This window comes from Helicoverpa armigera, chromosome 29, assembly GCF_030705265.1.
Source record: "Helicoverpa armigera isolate CAAS_96S chromosome 29, ASM3070526v1, whole genome shotgun sequence".
Taxonomy (NCBI): domain Eukaryota; kingdom Metazoa; phylum Arthropoda; class Insecta; order Lepidoptera; family Noctuidae; genus Helicoverpa; species Helicoverpa armigera.
This window is the reverse complement of record NC_087148.1, coordinates 4,026,876-4,044,367: the sequence shown is the minus strand read 5'-3', so window position 1 is coordinate 4,044,367 and position 17,492 is coordinate 4,026,876. Positions and strand designations below refer to the sequence as shown.

Genomic DNA, 17,492 nt, shown 5'->3' with positions numbered 1-17,492 from the left:
TAAAAGTAGTAAGGTAATCATATCGAACGTAGTGCATGTAGTATTTTACAGATATTCTCATTTGACTTACTTAGTACTAGCCGGGCCATTATTATTCACTGGTACATTACACCTTTACACCCATTATCGCTGCGAGTGAACGAGAGCTTACAAGTGAAACCGCAGTCTAGAAAGTCATAAATCGAATAAAGATTTTTTTTTTGTACAGGTCTGGTCTTTCTGGCAGTTCCGCTTTTCAGTCATTGGTATAAAGGCAGGCCTGGACGTTCAATTAAAGTGATGTCTCCCCGGTCGGTCGCGTTTGACTACCGCTGCCTGCATTGCAGTTCCGCTTAGTGCAGCCGCACCTTTACCCTTAATTTTTCTGAGTGACCTTGTCAGTTTAATGAAACGTCAAAATGTCGTCACATTCGGCTGTCATTCAATGTTTAAAAACTCTCAAAATAAATTATTTCGTAAGTTGTTGGTCCCGCGCGCGGTTTGAAATGAAGAACCGAAAAGCAAAATAAAAGTCATGCAATAAATTGTTTTTGTGCATAAAAAAGCTAACAAAAAGGGTAAAAATATCAAGTGTTTGGATTTGTTCTACTAACTTTTAAATAAAAAGAACCTGGACGTGAGTCGAAGTAAGTTTTTTTTTTTTATATAAGTTTTACTTAGGAACGAATTATCTTAAAGTTACAACTTCTTAATTTTTTTGTGATACTGAAGTCTGTTGCAGTTTTTTAACCGTACTGTCGAGATTATAAAATAAAAATATAATAAACTACATACATATTTTTCTTAAATGAAACTACTTTTACGGGTTTTATCGCGATTTCATTTTAAATAGTACGTGTAATTATAATATCAAGACGACCAAACCTTAGTCTGCCCGTGACCATGGATGCTGTAAAGGATCCGAAACGTCGGGATTAAATAATAATAATAACAGCGATAATGATCTGTGTTTAAAGTCCGCCGAGGTATCCTCACCCTTCAGCCGCTCATGTAGGTACCTGTTGCCCTCTTGTTGCTATTTAGCGACTGATTCCCGGGGGCCCAGTAAGTGAGGCGGCGAGTCTCCACCTGCCATTTTTACGTGTATTTATTACATTGTTATCGGCAGGTGCCATAGTTCCCGTAGTTTCCCCATTCCTAGTCCACTAGCATGCCATCACAATAGCCCAAGTAGTTTTCATCCACAGTTAGCAATAGTTTAGCACAGAACCGCGGAATTGTCCATGGGTACATTTCTATAGTGTACATAATCGGTATGTAATCGTCGGTTTTGTGTCACCATTTCATTAAAGTTGTCTCGAAAGGGCTTCAGCGTGTTAGCTTCGGCCCCACGTTCGACTCCCAAAAATACGGGACTCTATAGTCCCGAAGTCTGGTAGAGACATACAAAATAAATAACAGCGATACAATCCATAAAAGTAGTTTAAATGTCTAACATTAGTGTTAGTGTCTGAAATCAACAAATAGGTACCTACCTACGTTCTATTTTTTTTCCGAAATTCGTAAAAAGTTGGTATTTTTTGCTGATTATTTTTCCGACCCAAATATCGACCAATAGAATTGCACCATTCGACGTCACGTGGTACAACCTACATGGTATTAGGCCGGCAGCACACATCCGGTTTCCTGATCCGGTTTCCTGATCAGGAATCCTGATCCGGAAACCGGAATGCTCTTTTTTCATACAAAATGTTCACAAGAGCGCACACGTTCTTACTTTTTCCGGACGGAAAAAAACCTGACATTCGGTTTAAAATTTTCTCCGTGCGTTCTGGTACTCAGAACGGAATAAAACCTGATGACGTCATTCCGAACGCAGCGCTCGCGAACAATTTGGTTTGACCGCCGCACACATACGGAAATTTTCATTCTGAATTAAGGTAGCCCTGTTCCGAATGGACGTGTATCAGAGCATTTAGAGCCTTATTTTTGTATTAAATATAATTAAAAAAAATCCTGTTTATTGAACAATTAACAAGCGTACACATATTTACATAAATAAACACCCAAAAATAATGAGTTTTTTTAATTTCTCTCATATCTATGCCTTTATAATAATAATAATAAATTTTTATTCAGATAATACAATCCATTATTGTTAGTAAAGATATTTATGAAGTTCATCAAAGGATTTAATGGACTTTCTATAATACTTAATAAATAATTCTTCTGGGTATGCTCGTAATTTAGCTGTTTTAACATAGAATTGACTTTCGGATAATCTTTGAGCATTCGACGGGTGTACTCAGTAACGTCGTTTCCTCTTTTTCTTGTTTAGCGCCAGTAAAAGTGCAACAGCAATCAATTCGCCATAGTCCATGATGTCGTGCCTTCAATATGGTTCCTCTTTACGTACTGGCCATGTAAATTCAGAATGAAAAAAACCGAATGTGTGCGCTAGTGACACGGAATCCCGAATCTTAATTCCTGATCAGGAAACCGTATCCGGAAACCGGATGTGTGCTGCCGGCCTAATACTGATAATTTTTTTTGAATATTTTCTCTGGTCGTTGCTACGTCAAACTGACAGGTTGTGGCCGACATTTGGGACGGAAAAATAATCCCCCGAATACCACACGAGCTTCAAAATTATCTGGCATTTCCCTCAAGGTTCCCTGCAAACAAATAAAGTCGTCAAGTTTTTCAGGAAAAATCACTCGCGCTTCGCGCTCGTTATTTTTTAACCCGATAATTTTGAAGCTCTTGTGGTATTATAAGTGAAAATTTTACCTAGTAAACAGTTATTTTTTAAGTATTTTCTCTAATTACATTTTATATCTTCTCAAGCATATCAAAGTTCACTTGAATGATGTTAAGAGTCATAAAAAATATGGTTTACCTAAATAACTTAATTGCTTGCTCAACCTTGTCGTGTGGAAAATTAGTACTTATTTACAGTTATTTGTACAAACTTAAGTTACAAACTTAAGTTCTTATCTAAATAATATAATATTATCTATAATAGCGTTAATATAAAACGAATAGAAGTTAAGTAACTAGATTGAGGAGTCCTGAAAAACACGGGCCAAGGCCTGCCCGGGCTGCGGGATTCTTCGAAAGAGTTACCGCGGCCCTGGTACATAAAAGGCCTACGACGGAACACGACGGTTTTTAGTCAGTAAGAGTCTGACACTCCCTCACCGCTGCTAACCCACAGCGGGAGGGGTCATTTCATGATTTCTGATGTCGTTAAAAAAAAGGTAAGGTAACGCTTGGCGTGGTCGGCCATGACTTGGTGACCATCTTGTCATAACGAGTTCTTCCGTGTTTCGAAAAGCACGATAAAGAATAGGTCTCGAGTCCCGACTGTCATTTGTACATCTTTAGCAGTCATTACAGGTAGTCAGAAGACAGTGAGCCTGATAATCAGTCTTGCTTAAGGTATTGGGTTGCCAAGGTAACTAGGTTGAGGAGGTCTAATAGGCAGATGTTCCAAGTAAAATAGGTACTCAGCTGCACCTGGTTAGACGGCCTATGTTCAGCAGAGGACGTCCTATGGCTGAGATGATGATGATCTCGTTAGACTGAAAGCCAACCCCTGCATAGTTTGGAAAAGGCTAGGCAAATTATGACTCTTGGTTTCATTACAAGGCCACCACAGCTTCAACATAACATTCAACATACTGTAGTGCATCGGGCATGTTCGCGGATGCACAAACGGACGACTACTTCGCTATTATGCGTAAGAAAGTTGCGTCGCTAGTACACAGAGTCAGGGGAAGTACCAACAGCATCCTTCAAGTATTCGCGGATAGACTGGATGGGCCTGCACTGGATAGGTTTGTCAAGCTGCATGTTTTACATGCAACTTGAGAACCCTTCCAGTGAATAAGGCAGTTTAACTTTTTTTTTTCTTAATTATCTAACATAGGTTAAGTTGTTTTTGTTACTAACATGAATAAAAAAGATTTTTATTTATTTATTTTTTTATTTATAACTATTATTATTTTCAGCAGAAATGTTTGTACAAGTAGACGTTATGCAAGGGACATTGCAAGGAAAAGAATGCACTACATACTATGGGAAAAAATACTATAGTTTTGAAGGAATACCTTATGCTAAGCCACCTGTCGGCCGATTGAGATTTCATGCAAGTTTATTTAATTATATATTTTTTGTTATAAGGCTTGTAGTCGCATAGCGCGACCGCTGTTTACAAAAAAAAAATTCACAAAGCAGCCCGTAGTCTTGAAGTTGGTGATTGATACACCCGTGCATCGGAGAGCACGTTGATGTCGATCTTATGCCTGATCTCTCCGGTTGTGTCGGATTACCGTCTCATCAGGCAGGCTATGAGAGTGAGGGAATAGAGAGTGCACCTGTGTCTGCGCAAATGCTTGTGGCTATAATATGTCCTGCGCAGATTGCTGATCTCTGTATTAATATAGAGAGCAAATTTTAGTTGTGGGCTAAAAAAATACGTCTACATTCCAAGTACACTTTTCAGTTGGCATTCTAATCAATTTGTATTTAATATTTTCAGGACCCACAGCCACCAGAAAGTTGGCAAGGCATACGAGATGCTACTAGACCAGGCAATAAGTGTTGCCAGCTCAACCCATACATACAATCTAATTTAGAAGGCTCTGAAGACTGCCTCTACCTAAACGTATACACTCCGAGTTTGCCAAGGGAAAAAATCGAAACTCTACCAGTATTATTTTTCGTTCACGGTGGTAGATTTATTTTCGGTTACGGTGACTATTATAAACCAGATTATTTTATGAAACATGACGTTATTTTGGTCACAATAAATTACAGATTGAATGTACTGGGGTTTTTGTGTTTAAATATACCAGAAGTGCCTGGTAATGCTGGGTTGAAGGACACAGTTTTCGCTCTACGCTGGGTTAGGAATAACATAGACAAATTTAATGGAGATTTGAACAATGTGACCGTTTTCGGAGAAAGCGCGGGAGCGGGTGCAGTAGCGTCCTACATGACTTCCAGGATGACGCTAGGACTGTTCCACAAAGTCATAGCACAGTCTGGGAACTCTATATTGGATATTTATATGATAGAGGAAGATCCTATAGCTAAAGCGAAGCATATAGCTGCGAACATGGACAAAGACTTGACTACCCCAAGAAACATATACGAGTTTCTATTAGAAGTGCCCATACAGGAGCTTTTAGTGGCATTCAGCATGGCTGAAATGAGCCGACCACCGGCAGTAATCAACGCATATTTGTTACCAGTCGTCGAAGAAGAATTCGATGGGGTCGAGCGATTTCTCGTCGAATACCCCCGAATCGATTTTCCCCTAAATCAATTCACTAAAGTCCCCGTTCTAACCGGCATGAATTCCCACGAAGGGGCTTTATTCTTGCAGACAAATGGTGAAGGCAATGTAGAATACGAAAAAGACTTTTATTACTTTATTCCAAAATATTTACAAATTGAAAAGAATGATAAAAAGGCCAAACAGATTGAGAAGAAAATTAAGAAATTTTACTTCAGTGGTAAATCTGTGGACGATAAAACTAAGCCGCAATATGTTAATATGGTTTCTGATACTTATTTTCAGTATCATCTTATGCTTTTGCCGGAGATTTTGTCGAAGGTCAACGTTGATGTATATATGTACAAATTTCAGTATTCAGGGAATTTGAATACTAGGGTCATGAGGAGTTTAGATTTAGCGGGGGCAAGCCATGGAGACCTGATACAATATCAATTCTATAGAGATACAAAACACCAGAAATGTGATGCCAAGGATTTGAAAATAGTGGAAATGCTGTCTGAAGCTTGGTGTACCTTTGCTAGAAATGGGTGAGTAAAATATAACAAAAAAAAACACACGTATTACAATTAGGTCTACTTAACAGTTAAAAAACTTTTATAAATTCACAAATAGTCGTGGTCCGAGTTCATTACAAGACTTTTCTATCAAGTCCAAACATAGCTATGTATGATACGATGTTCCATCGCCATCATCAGATCAGTTCTACAGCACCTGACATATTATTGTATTGTCACCAGAACTACAAACAGCTGACAATTTCCATGACGCTACGAACCTTGGGAATGAGTTTTCTTAGATTCCATTACGTAGTTAGGTACATATAGTTATCGGCACGGATAATGAGCTCTCGGCGGAAGAGTGGGGATCGCTTTGCGCACTAAACCAATAAATCACTTCTGCGCAGGTGAAGGTCAGGGCTCAATATCCTTGCCGATGACTATACAGGTCGACCTGATAAAAGCGTGTTAATAAAAGTTACAGCCTTTCTATCGTCCCACTGCTGGGCAACGGCCTCCTCTCACACGGAGAAGGATTGAGCATTAATCACCACGCTTGCTCAATGCGGGTTGGTGCTTTCAGACTATATGCATGTCCAGGTTTCCTCAAGATGTTTTCCTTCACCTTTTTATCAGTCATTGGTGTCCAAGATATACTTAGAAAGTGCATACAAACTAAGAAAAGTTGCTTTGGTACTTGTCTGACCTGGAATCGGACCCACACACTCAAACATGAGAGGTTCGTGCTTACCCACTAGGCCACTACACTACGACGACTGTCATCATCATCCTCCGAGTCTTTTTCCAAACTATGTTGGGGTCGGCTTCCAGTCTAACCGGATTCAGCTAAGTACCAGTGCTTTACAAGAAGCGACTGCCTATCTCACCTCCTCAACCCAGTTACCCGGGCAACCCGATACCCCTTGGTTAGACTGGTGTCAGACTTACTGGCTTCTGACTACCCGTAACGACTGCCAAGGATATTCAATGACACTACGACGACTGTATTAATAAAATAATACCTAAATTATATATTTGCATTGCTTTTCAGGAGACCCACATGGCGCAACCAGGAAACTGAGTGGTTACCGTACACGAAAAAGGGAAAACATGTACTTATAATTGATGATGAAATAGAATGCATCACAAACCCTGATATGGATAGACTAAAATTCTGGCTAGGTGTTACGGGAGAGCTTTCCAAATTATAAGAAATTATTTAAAAATTTTAGTCTATTTGCAAAATGTACATAGAAATTATAATACATTCTTATAAAAAATCGGGAAATAGGTACGGTTCATTTATTTGTTGAATTTCTGTGATAAAAATTTCAAGCTACTTATATTACAATAGGTGTGACGACAGGGTTATAAAATAGTGAGTCTAATTAGTCCGCAATTTAGATTGGCAAAAAATACTTGACACGTATTTTTTATTTTTACAAAACATTAAATATTTACTAACTTATAACGGAACAGTGGGGGCTCGTGACGTCACGTTTATGTATATGTTTTACGGGTAAAGCTAGAAGGTGGAGTAAACCTAGGTTTACGCGGGTTGACTTAGTATTACCCAGACTTCTTGGGTAAAGTCCGAATAATAAGTAAAATAAATTTTACATTTGGGGTTTACCCATGCTCACCTAGGTCTACCCAACTCTGACTGGGTAATGTTAGGTGTTGCGTAATTTTCAAGCCCGTGGCGTTACTCTAAAAAGGTTTAATTGCAAAACAGAATGTGCCACAAAGAAGTGTTCATGCAAAGCTGCAGGAAAATTGTGCAATTTTAAATGTCACAGCAGTTTATCTTGCTCAAATAAATAATTTCAATTGGAACAACACCGACCGTTATTGTTTTTTTCTATTAAAGCTATTAAGTTTATGCTCTTCAAGCGATTACGATAGCCTGTATATGTTTTTTTTTAATTATAAATGTTTAAAATGATCTTGGATTTTCATTTCACTAATTAATTACACAAATTTTTAACATTACCCAGTCAGAGTTGGGCAGACCTAGGTGAGCATGGGTAAACCCCGAATTAAAATTTATTTTACTTATTATTCGGACTTTACCCAAGAAGCTTGGGTAATACTAAGTCAACCCGGGTAAACCTAGGTTTACTCCACCTTCTAGCATTACCCGTAACATATGTACTTAAAAGTAACGTAACATAAAATACCGTGTTCTCCGTTGTTATTTGTTTGTGAGAGAAATGAAAAAATTCGTGTCCATTATTTTAGCGTTATCTAAAAGACGGACTAATTACTTATTTTCATCCGACATGCCTATTACGATGGGTTGTGCCATTTAACTATAACGATAACGGAACCATTTGAAATGCTAGTGTATTTTAATCTTCTATAGAATAGAATCATTTACTTGCCATAAACATGTGTTTACATACATACATACACACGCAGGTGCATGTATGTAAGATGGTAGGTACAATTAAATATGTGCTTAAAAACATGTCTGCCACTTTCTATACTAATATTATAATGGGGGTAATCATTTTGCCGAAATTACTGAACCGATTTTAAAAATTCTTTCACTGTGGGAAACTGCCATAATTGTAGAAAATAATTATATTGTAAAATACCATATTTACATACTATACCATACCATAATTTATATCTGTACGGGCAGTAGTTCCTATGGGACGCGGGTGACACCGCGGGAAAACGACAGTTAATAATAAAAATATCAGTTATCTACTGCTAACAGATTTTATATTTATTAAATGTTAACCTTGTTGGTGATTAATTTAAAAAGCTAATTATGTTCATGTATCAAATTATGTTTTTTATGTATTCCAAATATACAGCTGGGGACTTCGTAACCAATTTTTCTTTTTAATGTTATTTATTGATAACGAAATTTTTGTTGTAACGGGACATACTTATAAGTAAATCATTGAAAATAACTATGGTGTTATTTTTTCCTAAAGTTCAGATTTTTACCTATTTTATTCCAGGTTTCCTTACTGAGATTTGTGTGCGTTCGCGCAGCGGAATGTTGTTGAATTTAAAGATTTTAATTATGCAGATAATTAGTGTAAGACGTCCTATAATTGTGTATGGTAAATAAAAATTTGTGTATGCAGCCATTGTGGAGAAATTCACCAAAAACAGATTCCGCTGGGCGAACGTTGGCGAACGTTGTCCTGGCGGAACTTTTTTTAATCCATAGACTTTAGAAGAAAAGAGATGTGTCCGAAAATTAGTGTGTATTTGTGTATAATTGATTATGTATGAATGAAATCAGTGCATGCATAAACTTCGGAGAAATTCAAGTTTCCGCTACGCGAACGTTTGGCCATTAGCTAGTTTTCATATAAAGCGCTTACATAGAGAGCTGTAGATTTTTACATACGTTGTTTTGAATTTGTTTATATTTGTTTAAAAAACAGATTTAGAAAAAGTCGTAGGGTTTAAAAGATAAAAATATAAACGTAAAATACACTTATTAGGTCTTAGTTCTTAAAGTATGCAGGTTGGGGTCTAGATTTTCACGTTTACACAAACCTTATAAGTGTCTCCAACGTGTTGCCAAGTATCAATGATGTTCCGTTAGTAATTAAAAAGTTATAGGATATTTTACCATGAACAGATCACTGTTTACAAAGCAGTCGAATATCACGACGTTCTAAAGGAATTGCATGGTAAAATGTATGCCAATAATTAGTTTAATCATTCAACTATTCACTTGCAAAATTTCATGTCATTAAATTCAGTAATTAAAGAAAGACAATTATAATACTGACGGAGCATCGAAACCCTACATAATCCGACCAAGTTCGGATAGCTACAAAAAAGCGGCCGTGCCATATGTCTAAGCAACGTTCTTAACTTGGAAGGTTAGTATATTTATTAATATGGTACAGTTGCGTACACAAGCGTTAGGAAAAAATAAAACAATCGCATTTCTTGAATGAAAAATATTTTTTTAATTATAATGCCACTATCTACGACATTTTAGTTAAAATACGTAACGTTTATTAACGTTATTTTTAATCACGTAGTCAAGTAATTTATGTAAGTAATAATAATAAAAATATTTTTGTACACGGATATTTAAATAGAGAAGTACTTGTTAATTGAAGATTTATTTTTATCGTAGAAGTGGCATTATAATTAAAAAAATATTTTTAAATCAAGAAATACAATTGTTTTATTTTTTCCTAACGCTTGTGTACGCAACTGTACCATATTAATAAATACTAACCTACCAAGTTAAGAACGTTACTTAGACATATGGCACGGCCGCTTTTTTGTAGCTATCCGAACTTGGTCGGATTATGTAGGGTTTCGATGCTAGTCAGTATTATAATTGTCTTTCTTTAATTACTGAATTTAATGACATGAAATTTTGCAAGTGAATAGTTGAATGATTAAACTAATTATTGGCATACATTTTACCATGCAATTCCTTTAGAACGTCGTGATATTCGACTGCTTTGTAAACAGTGATCTGTTCATGGTAAAATATCCTATAACTTTTTAATTACTAACGGAACATCATTGATACTTGGCAACATGTTGGAGACACTTACAAGGTTTGTGTAAACGTAAAAATCTAGACCCCAAACTGCATACTTTAATAACTAAGACCTAATAAGTGTATTTTACGTTTATATTTTTATCTTTTAAACCCTACGATTTTTTCTAAATCTGTTTTTTAAACAAATATAAACAAATTCAAAACAACGTATGTAAAAATCTACAGTTCTCTATGTAAGCGCTTTATATGAAAACTAGCTAATGGCCAAACGTTCGCGTAGCGGAAACTTGAATTTCTCCGAAGTTTATGCATGCACTGATTTCATTCATACATAATCAATTATACACAAATACACACTAATTTTCGGACACATCTCTTTTCTTCTAAAGTCTATGGATTAACGTTCGCCAACGTTCGCCCAGCGGAATCTGTTTTGGTGAATTTCTCCACAATGGCTGCATACACAAATTTTTATTTACCATACACAATTATAGGACGTCTTACACTAATTATCTGCATAATTAAAATCTTTAAATTCAACAACATTCCGCTGCGCGAACGCACACCTGAGATTTCAGTAATTAGGTAGGTATGACTTATTAAGTATTATATTTTTTATTTTAATATGCTTTTTTGTTTGTTTCCTAAAGGCTCCGAAAGGACAATGCTCAAAAAAAACCCAAGCCCGGCGCAAACGAAAAGTAACTCAAATTATAGGTAATAATAAGTAATGAAATACTGCATAGGAGGCATCATCGAAATCAATGGCTAAATGTATGAAATTGCTATTTGATTTTTTAAAGGGGTAAAATGAGCAGCTGGGGCTTATAGTTTAATTAAAGTGCTATCTGAAACAGCAAACAAGTAATATGGCAAGTAATAAGCTTCTCCAAAAAGATAAATCAATACCGAAGTACAGGCTGCAGCGCCCACTTCATCGCATCATGAGCCTTTTACATTACTTAGGGTGGGCTAGACATGAGGAACAGTTCGCGCATCCCGCAACATGTTTGGATCTCGTCGTGTTAGAAATAAAGAATCGATGACTTTTATTATTAAAATGAAAAGTACATTCATATCCTGTTTTAGTTCTATCATCCTATTATCTTGTAAAAGTAGGTAGAATAGTGGAGAAGTTGCTATAAATATGTCATTATGTACACTCTTAAACCACAGCTGTATCTGTTTGCTGTTCCTTTTACTAATACATTATGTTACCTCTAAAATCTTGAGTAGCAATGTACCGCAGATGTTAAAATTCAAATAGCAATTTCACACATATAGCCACTGATTTCGATAATGCCCCCTATGTAATATTTAATTACTTATTTTTACCTATATTTTGAGTTACATTTCTTTTGCGCCGGGCCTGGGTTTTTTTCCCATACTTCATGAGCATTGTCCTTTCGGAACCGATTTGAAAAAAATATTTTTTAATTAGAAAAATATGAGGCTCCATTGCATCAACCACAATACATTTGATGTCAAACAAAATTAATTTTAGAAGTTTACTACCTATCTAATCTATATTCCGAATTTAGATAGATAGCAATAATAACCATTCAGACGGTCGTTTCTTGTGGTAGACTTAGTAATTTTGAAGATACTGCACATTTTTAGAGAGTAAAAACGCTATAAAAAGATGCATATTTAAATAGTAGCCTTTTTATTTTATTTGCATTCTTGAAAATATTTCAGCTTATTTAGAGAAAAACAGTTCGTAATAAAATAAAACAACGATGAATTATATAACATATTTTATTTACGCATAATAATTATACAAAAATATAATTCTAATTCTATTCATTATAATTAAAAATGGAAATTATGAAGACTAACAATTATATTGGCACATAATATCTACACTATAGATATAAAAATAATTTCGAAAAAAAGAAACAAAAATAAATAAAATTGCAAAAACATTTTTTAACTCCAGACTATGTCCGAAAGTTTTTCAGGCCAAATTAAAAAAGTAAAGAATTGAAAACAATGAATATTTTTGAGCTAGTTATTTTTTTTTATTATAGCAAATATTACAATTTATTTTTTGAGCAATTTTTTCTCCGCTCAATACACTTATTATGAATTAAATTCCTTAATAGATATTGCAGACTTAATTATAAAACAAAAAAAAGTAAAATACGACTAATAAACTGACTAAAATAAGTAAATAGGTAAACGTTAATAATTTAAAAAACAATTTCACATACCTAAGTACATTATGAACCGCAAAAATATATGATAAGCAGACAATTTTATTGTAGGAGTAGATAAAATATCATGCCTATCTACATACAATGCTTATATTTCATTGTACCATGTAATGGCATCCACGGCCGATTTCGGCCACGGCGGCTGTTCTCATATAAGATCAGTCAGCTGCGCAGGACATATTATAGTGCATACATTTGCTTGGACACAGGTGCACTCACTATTCCTTCACTCTCGTAGCGCGATTACATATTATCCCCGGGTGACATAGGTAATATTTTATCCCGGTACGGGAAGAAGGTAAACGGTGAAAAAAAGGATAGAATATGATATTTTTAAACTCAAAATACAAATTGTCTGCTTAATCTATCCTAGTTCAATAATTAAGTCTTAAATATCCTCAAAAATGTAAATGACTAAATTGATTGAAAATTAATAAAATTATGGCATATAAATATTGCAAAAAATGTGTAGAAAAAGAAGTTTTTAACTCTTAACTTAGGTATGTATGATAATAATGATTGGGATTTTCAACAATATAATTATAAATACATAGAGTATGTTATATTATAATATTATACAACCTTTAGGAAGACAAGATATTAACTTTTTATATAGTAAATAGTGATTTTTATTTATTACTTTTCCACCAAAAATATGTACGCTATGTCGCGAGTCCACAGCTAGCATGTGTTCGCGCGGCGCGGTTGCAGTTTCGCGGACATTATAGAAATGTTCGCACGCAATGTGTTACTGTTTGCTAGAGCGAGTACACCAGAAGATACATTTGGGTGCGTTACAGTGCTACACACTGGTGGAATCTCGGTTTTAGATCTTGATATTTTAAAGTATTAGTTATTCAGATTTTTAATACAAATATAGTTATTGGCACGAATCTTGAGCTCTGACCTACATCTGCGCAGAAGTAATTTATTATTATAGTCCCTTTTGTGGTATGAAGTGTGGCGCGGGGGCGGGCTAAAGCGGTGATTGGCCCGCAGCGCATCGCGTCATAGCCGTCACTCGGGATTGGTTCTTTGCTAATAAAACACTTCTGCGCAGATGTAGGTCAGAGCTCAAGATTCGTGCCGATAACTATACTAGATGAAAAAATAAATCAACAATTTCAAATACATAATGATTTATGAATCAATAATTTAAAAGTAAGTTTTCTACAAATACGAACATTCAAATATGGTTACAGAAAGAAATATTTATTCTTAAGAAAATATTTGAATGGAATGTAAATAAATACTGTTAATTAGAAACTATTTTAGTGACTAATATCTACAGACTAAATGATACATTCAATTTTTGGAGTGAATTATTTTTGAGTCAGTTTTGGCCTTAGATTTTGAAAAAGCTGAACTGTCTTTTATTATGTTTCATTTTCAGTCTTAAATAAATGCAATTTTACTTTCTTACATTTAAGTATGTAAAATAATAAATTTTGGCACTGCCAGAAATTTTATAAATGTCTTAATAGAGACTATGGAATTTCTATAAGCATTTACAAAAAAATGGAATGTAAGATGTTACTGTATTTAAGTCTCAACCGAATTCTAGAATATTGTATTTTATCTTTGCAAAATAAACTCCAAAAAGGCCAAAAACCAGCACATAAAATCACTTTTTTAGTTTTGAAAAGCTTTTACAATTCACTCCAAAAACAAGAACGCATCAGAAAATGACTATCTTACTTCTTAGCTCCAAGCGATTCGAAGAAGTTGACAAACTTATTGACGCCAATATTTTTAGGTAAATCATCTTCTGGGGGGTCATTGGCCCTTATCACATCTTTCGGAGCCCCATTCGAACGAGTCACCATCTTAATTTCATTAGAAAGTCTCGGTTTAGGCTTCTGATCTCCGTTCTGAACAACCCCAGTTACAACGGGCTCCACATCTTCAATTTTAACAGGTTCGGGTGTAGCAGGCTTGATATGAACTACGTTATCGACTTCGTTTCTTTCCGGAACGACTTCATTATTTTCCGAAACGACTTCATTCTTTTCTGAAACGACTTCATTATTTTCCGTTACGACTTCATTATTTTCCGTAACGACTTCCTGTATTTGGGGAACGGAGTCGTCATTACCCGTAATGACTTCGTGGGTTTCCGAAATGATTTGGTTGTTCTCGGTTATAATCTCGTGGCTTTCAGATATGAAGGTGTGATGGGATTCCGTCGTTTCAGAATAAGTGTATACCGTCCCACTTTCAGAGATGGATTCAACGATTTTAGGTTCAGAATATATGACAGCCGTTTCTACTGCACTTGATCTAGGTTGTTCCCAAATGCGGTAGTATTTGCTGTAGAGCTGATCCCAGAATTCCATTTTCTCTTTGTCCGGGTTGGTTGCCAAAGATAGTTCTTGGCCCAAGTTCAGGTAGTAAAGGTTGTCCTTGGTTACTGGCAACCAGGTGACGGTTAGGTAGTGGTTCTCGTCGGGTGTTGGGTTTCTGAAATTGAGAGAATAATCGGTTGAGTGCTAATTGTAAGATGAAATCAAAAAAGTGTTTCAAGAAGACATCAAGTGAAAAAATCTAGGGACTGTAGTAAAATATGTAACACTAGCTTCCGCCCGCATCTCTAGGGAATTCCTTTACGCACATAGGTAACTTTTAATTTTCAGTTTACTTTTTCATTTCAATAAAATCAATTTTAGTAGTTTCCCGTAAAAGAGTAACAAACAGACACCTATACACATATTTTTAAATGCGTTTATAATATTTTAGAAGGATATAATATTGGTAAGATTTTCCTAGATACGTAGGTCAAGAGTTCCAAAAATCCCCAATTAATGAAATCGTTGTCTTAGTCAAACTTATGTATATCTTGTACGGGAATCGAACCTCATACTATGCTATACCAAAAACTACTATGACATAACAATAAATAGACAAGTGCAACTTACCCACTCTTAGCGAAGTTAGTCCAAAGCCTTAACATCCTTTCCCTCATCTTAACATCCAAGGTAGTTGGTTCAACACCCTTCTGCAAGTCATTCTTGAACAGATACCCTAACTCATCCATATGCATCGCTCTTTTCAGTCCAAAGCTATTCAAAATCTTGTTAGAAATATTCAATTCGCCTACATAATCAAACTTATAGTAGTAAATGGGTTTCTTTGATACATTAATCAAGTATTGGACATGTCTGTGAGTGTCTATGTTGATGATTGCATCTGAGAGGAGCTCGAAATACTCTGGAAGGCTCTCTACCCCAGTATGACTACCCTTAAAGTATAAAGTCTTAATTTGTTCGGCGATCGCCAGCGATTCCTCTGAATTCCTTTCAATATTTAACTCGTCTGGGATGAAAACTTGCAAATCATCGGTTTTTCTCTCTAGTGTAAACTCTAAAGATGTTGATCCGATCATAATTGGGATGTCAGCGACCCTTCCAGATGTTAACAGGTCTAAGAACGATTCTGTTATAACAGCCTCGACTCCCGGGAACTCTTTTTCAACGACGTAACCAAAAGCATTTATTGTGTCCGGGAATTCTTCCTCAGGACTCAGTTTATGATGGGCCTCGACTAGGTCTTTCGTTGATGTAGCGTTTAAGAAGTCCAAAATCTCTTCGGGATCAGTCGACTCGCATCCTAAGATCTTTGCGATGTTTCTAGCAGATTCTAGAGGATTCCTCTGAATGGACCAGTTTGATAATGCAGTTCCAGACTGTATGATAGCCTTGCTGATCAAGTTTTTAGTTAAAGGACTAGCTGTTAACAGAGAAACGGCCGCTCCACCAGCGCTTTCTCCAAAAATGGTCACATTACCGCTGTTACCTCCAAAATTGTGAATATTATTCTTAATCCACCTGATAGCTTGGACCATGTCTTTAATGCCTGCATTACCAGGCACTTCAGGAGTGTTCAGACTCAGGAATCCAAGGACACCGCACCTGTAGTTTATAGTAACTACAACTACATCTTTTTCTACTAAATAATCAGCTCCGTAGAAGTCGGAATTGCCTGATCCGAACGTGAAACTACCTCCGTGGATGAATACCATTACTGGGAGGAACTCTCCGTCTAGGTTGGGGGTGGAAATGTTTAAGAAGAGGCAATTCTCGTCACCAGTGAACTGTTTGGATCCCAAGAAGTCTACTTGTGCACTTACGCTCCCTTCGGAAGTCGCTTCGCGGATGCCGTCCCATGGCTCTGGGGGTTGTGGTGCCTGAAATCAGATGATGGAGAGAATTATTACATTGTACATATATTTTGGAACATATATATACACATATATATTGGTTGAAATTGTGCTGTTTGTTACGTATTTGACGAATTTTGGGGTGCCACAATGATGCTTTTAATACTGGAAGAATCTATTTTATTGCTTAGACCATTCATGAGTCTTTAAAAACCAGTCATGCCAAGGGGTATTAGGTTGCCCGGGTAACAGGGTTGAGGTCAGATAGGCCGTCGCTTCTTGTAAAACATTGGAACCCAGCTGCATCCAGTTAGACTGAAAGTCGACCCCAACATAGTTGTGAAAAGGCTAAGTAGATGATTTACTGTTTTAAGAGGAAAAAAGTGGTTCAGTTAAACCACTTTTTTCATACCTCTTATTCTTGGTTATATAATGATGTCGTGTTCAAGATGCTGTTGCTCTTATCTTGTTTGCTTGGAGATAGTTAAGATACAGATATAACTTATCATCGTACGAACTGAATAATATTTGTTCTTGCAATTTGAAATATGGTATTGTAAATTGAAATAGGTAACGAATTTATTTTTACCTTTTCAGTCTTAACTTGCCATTGGCATCTTAATAATGTTTCAAAGACAAGGCAAAATATCGTCAAAAACTACTTTAGTAAGATAGAAGATTTTGATATTCACACGTAGAAATAGGTTTAAAAAATCTTCAAAATCTAGCATCATGGGTCAAGAATAAATAGTTCAGGGCTTTATAAGTCGGCTCAGCTTAAGGTCATCATTGCCCCATGGCCCACGACTTAGGGCTATCATTTGGTGAACTTTTCATTCCATATTACGAGTTTTTTACTATCATTTGGCAGATAAAT

At 36.0% G+C, this 17,492-nt stretch overlaps 2 protein-coding genes and 1 long non-coding RNA gene across 7 annotated transcripts in view; 1 reads left to right on the top strand and 2 right to left on the bottom strand.

Annotated features, from left to right (window-relative positions):
- The first annotated feature begins 409 nt into the window (after nt 1-409).
- Nucleotides 410-8,674, top strand: LOC110383159 (esterase E4). 2 transcript variants are annotated; one of them, XM_064042680.1, is made up of 4 exons: nt 410-626; nt 3,957-4,090; nt 4,484-5,772; nt 6,794-8,674. In XM_064042680.1, exons 2-4 carry the CDS (start codon nt 3,959-3,961, stop codon nt 6,951-6,953), a joined length of 1,581 nt encoding a protein of 526 aa, XP_063898750.1. In that variant the 5' UTR covers nt 410-626; nt 3,957-3,958; the 3' UTR covers nt 6,954-8,674. The 2 variants fall into 2 exon arrangements, with proteins under 2 accessions (XP_063898750.1, XP_063898749.1); XM_064042679.1 differs by having other exon boundaries at nt 3,954-4,090; nt 6,794-8,673.
- Nucleotides 1,734-2,680, bottom strand: LOC135119091 (uncharacterized). The gene is made up of 2 exons (XR_010277980.1): nt 2,357-2,680; nt 1,734-1,771 (listed from the first exon to the last, which is right to left on the bottom strand). It is a non-coding gene; the product is annotated as an uncharacterized LOC135119091 (long non-coding RNA).
- Nucleotides 8,675-11,985: 3,311 nt separating the features above from the next.
- LOC110383157 (juvenile hormone esterase) overlaps nt 11,986-17,492 on the bottom strand; it is a 34,962-nt gene continuing 29,455 nt past the window's right edge. For all 4 annotated transcript variants that reach the window (XM_049851274.2, XM_049851273.2, XM_021343901.3 and 1 more), the window contains 2 exons: nt 15,375-16,642; nt 11,986-14,919 (listed from right to left, as the gene is read on the bottom strand). In XM_049851274.2, coding sequence (XP_049707231.2) covers nt 14,154-14,919; nt 15,375-16,642 — 2,034 coding nt within the window. In that variant the 3' untranslated portion in view covers nt 11,986-14,153. The remainder of the gene's footprint in view (nt 14,920-15,374; nt 16,643-17,492) is intronic.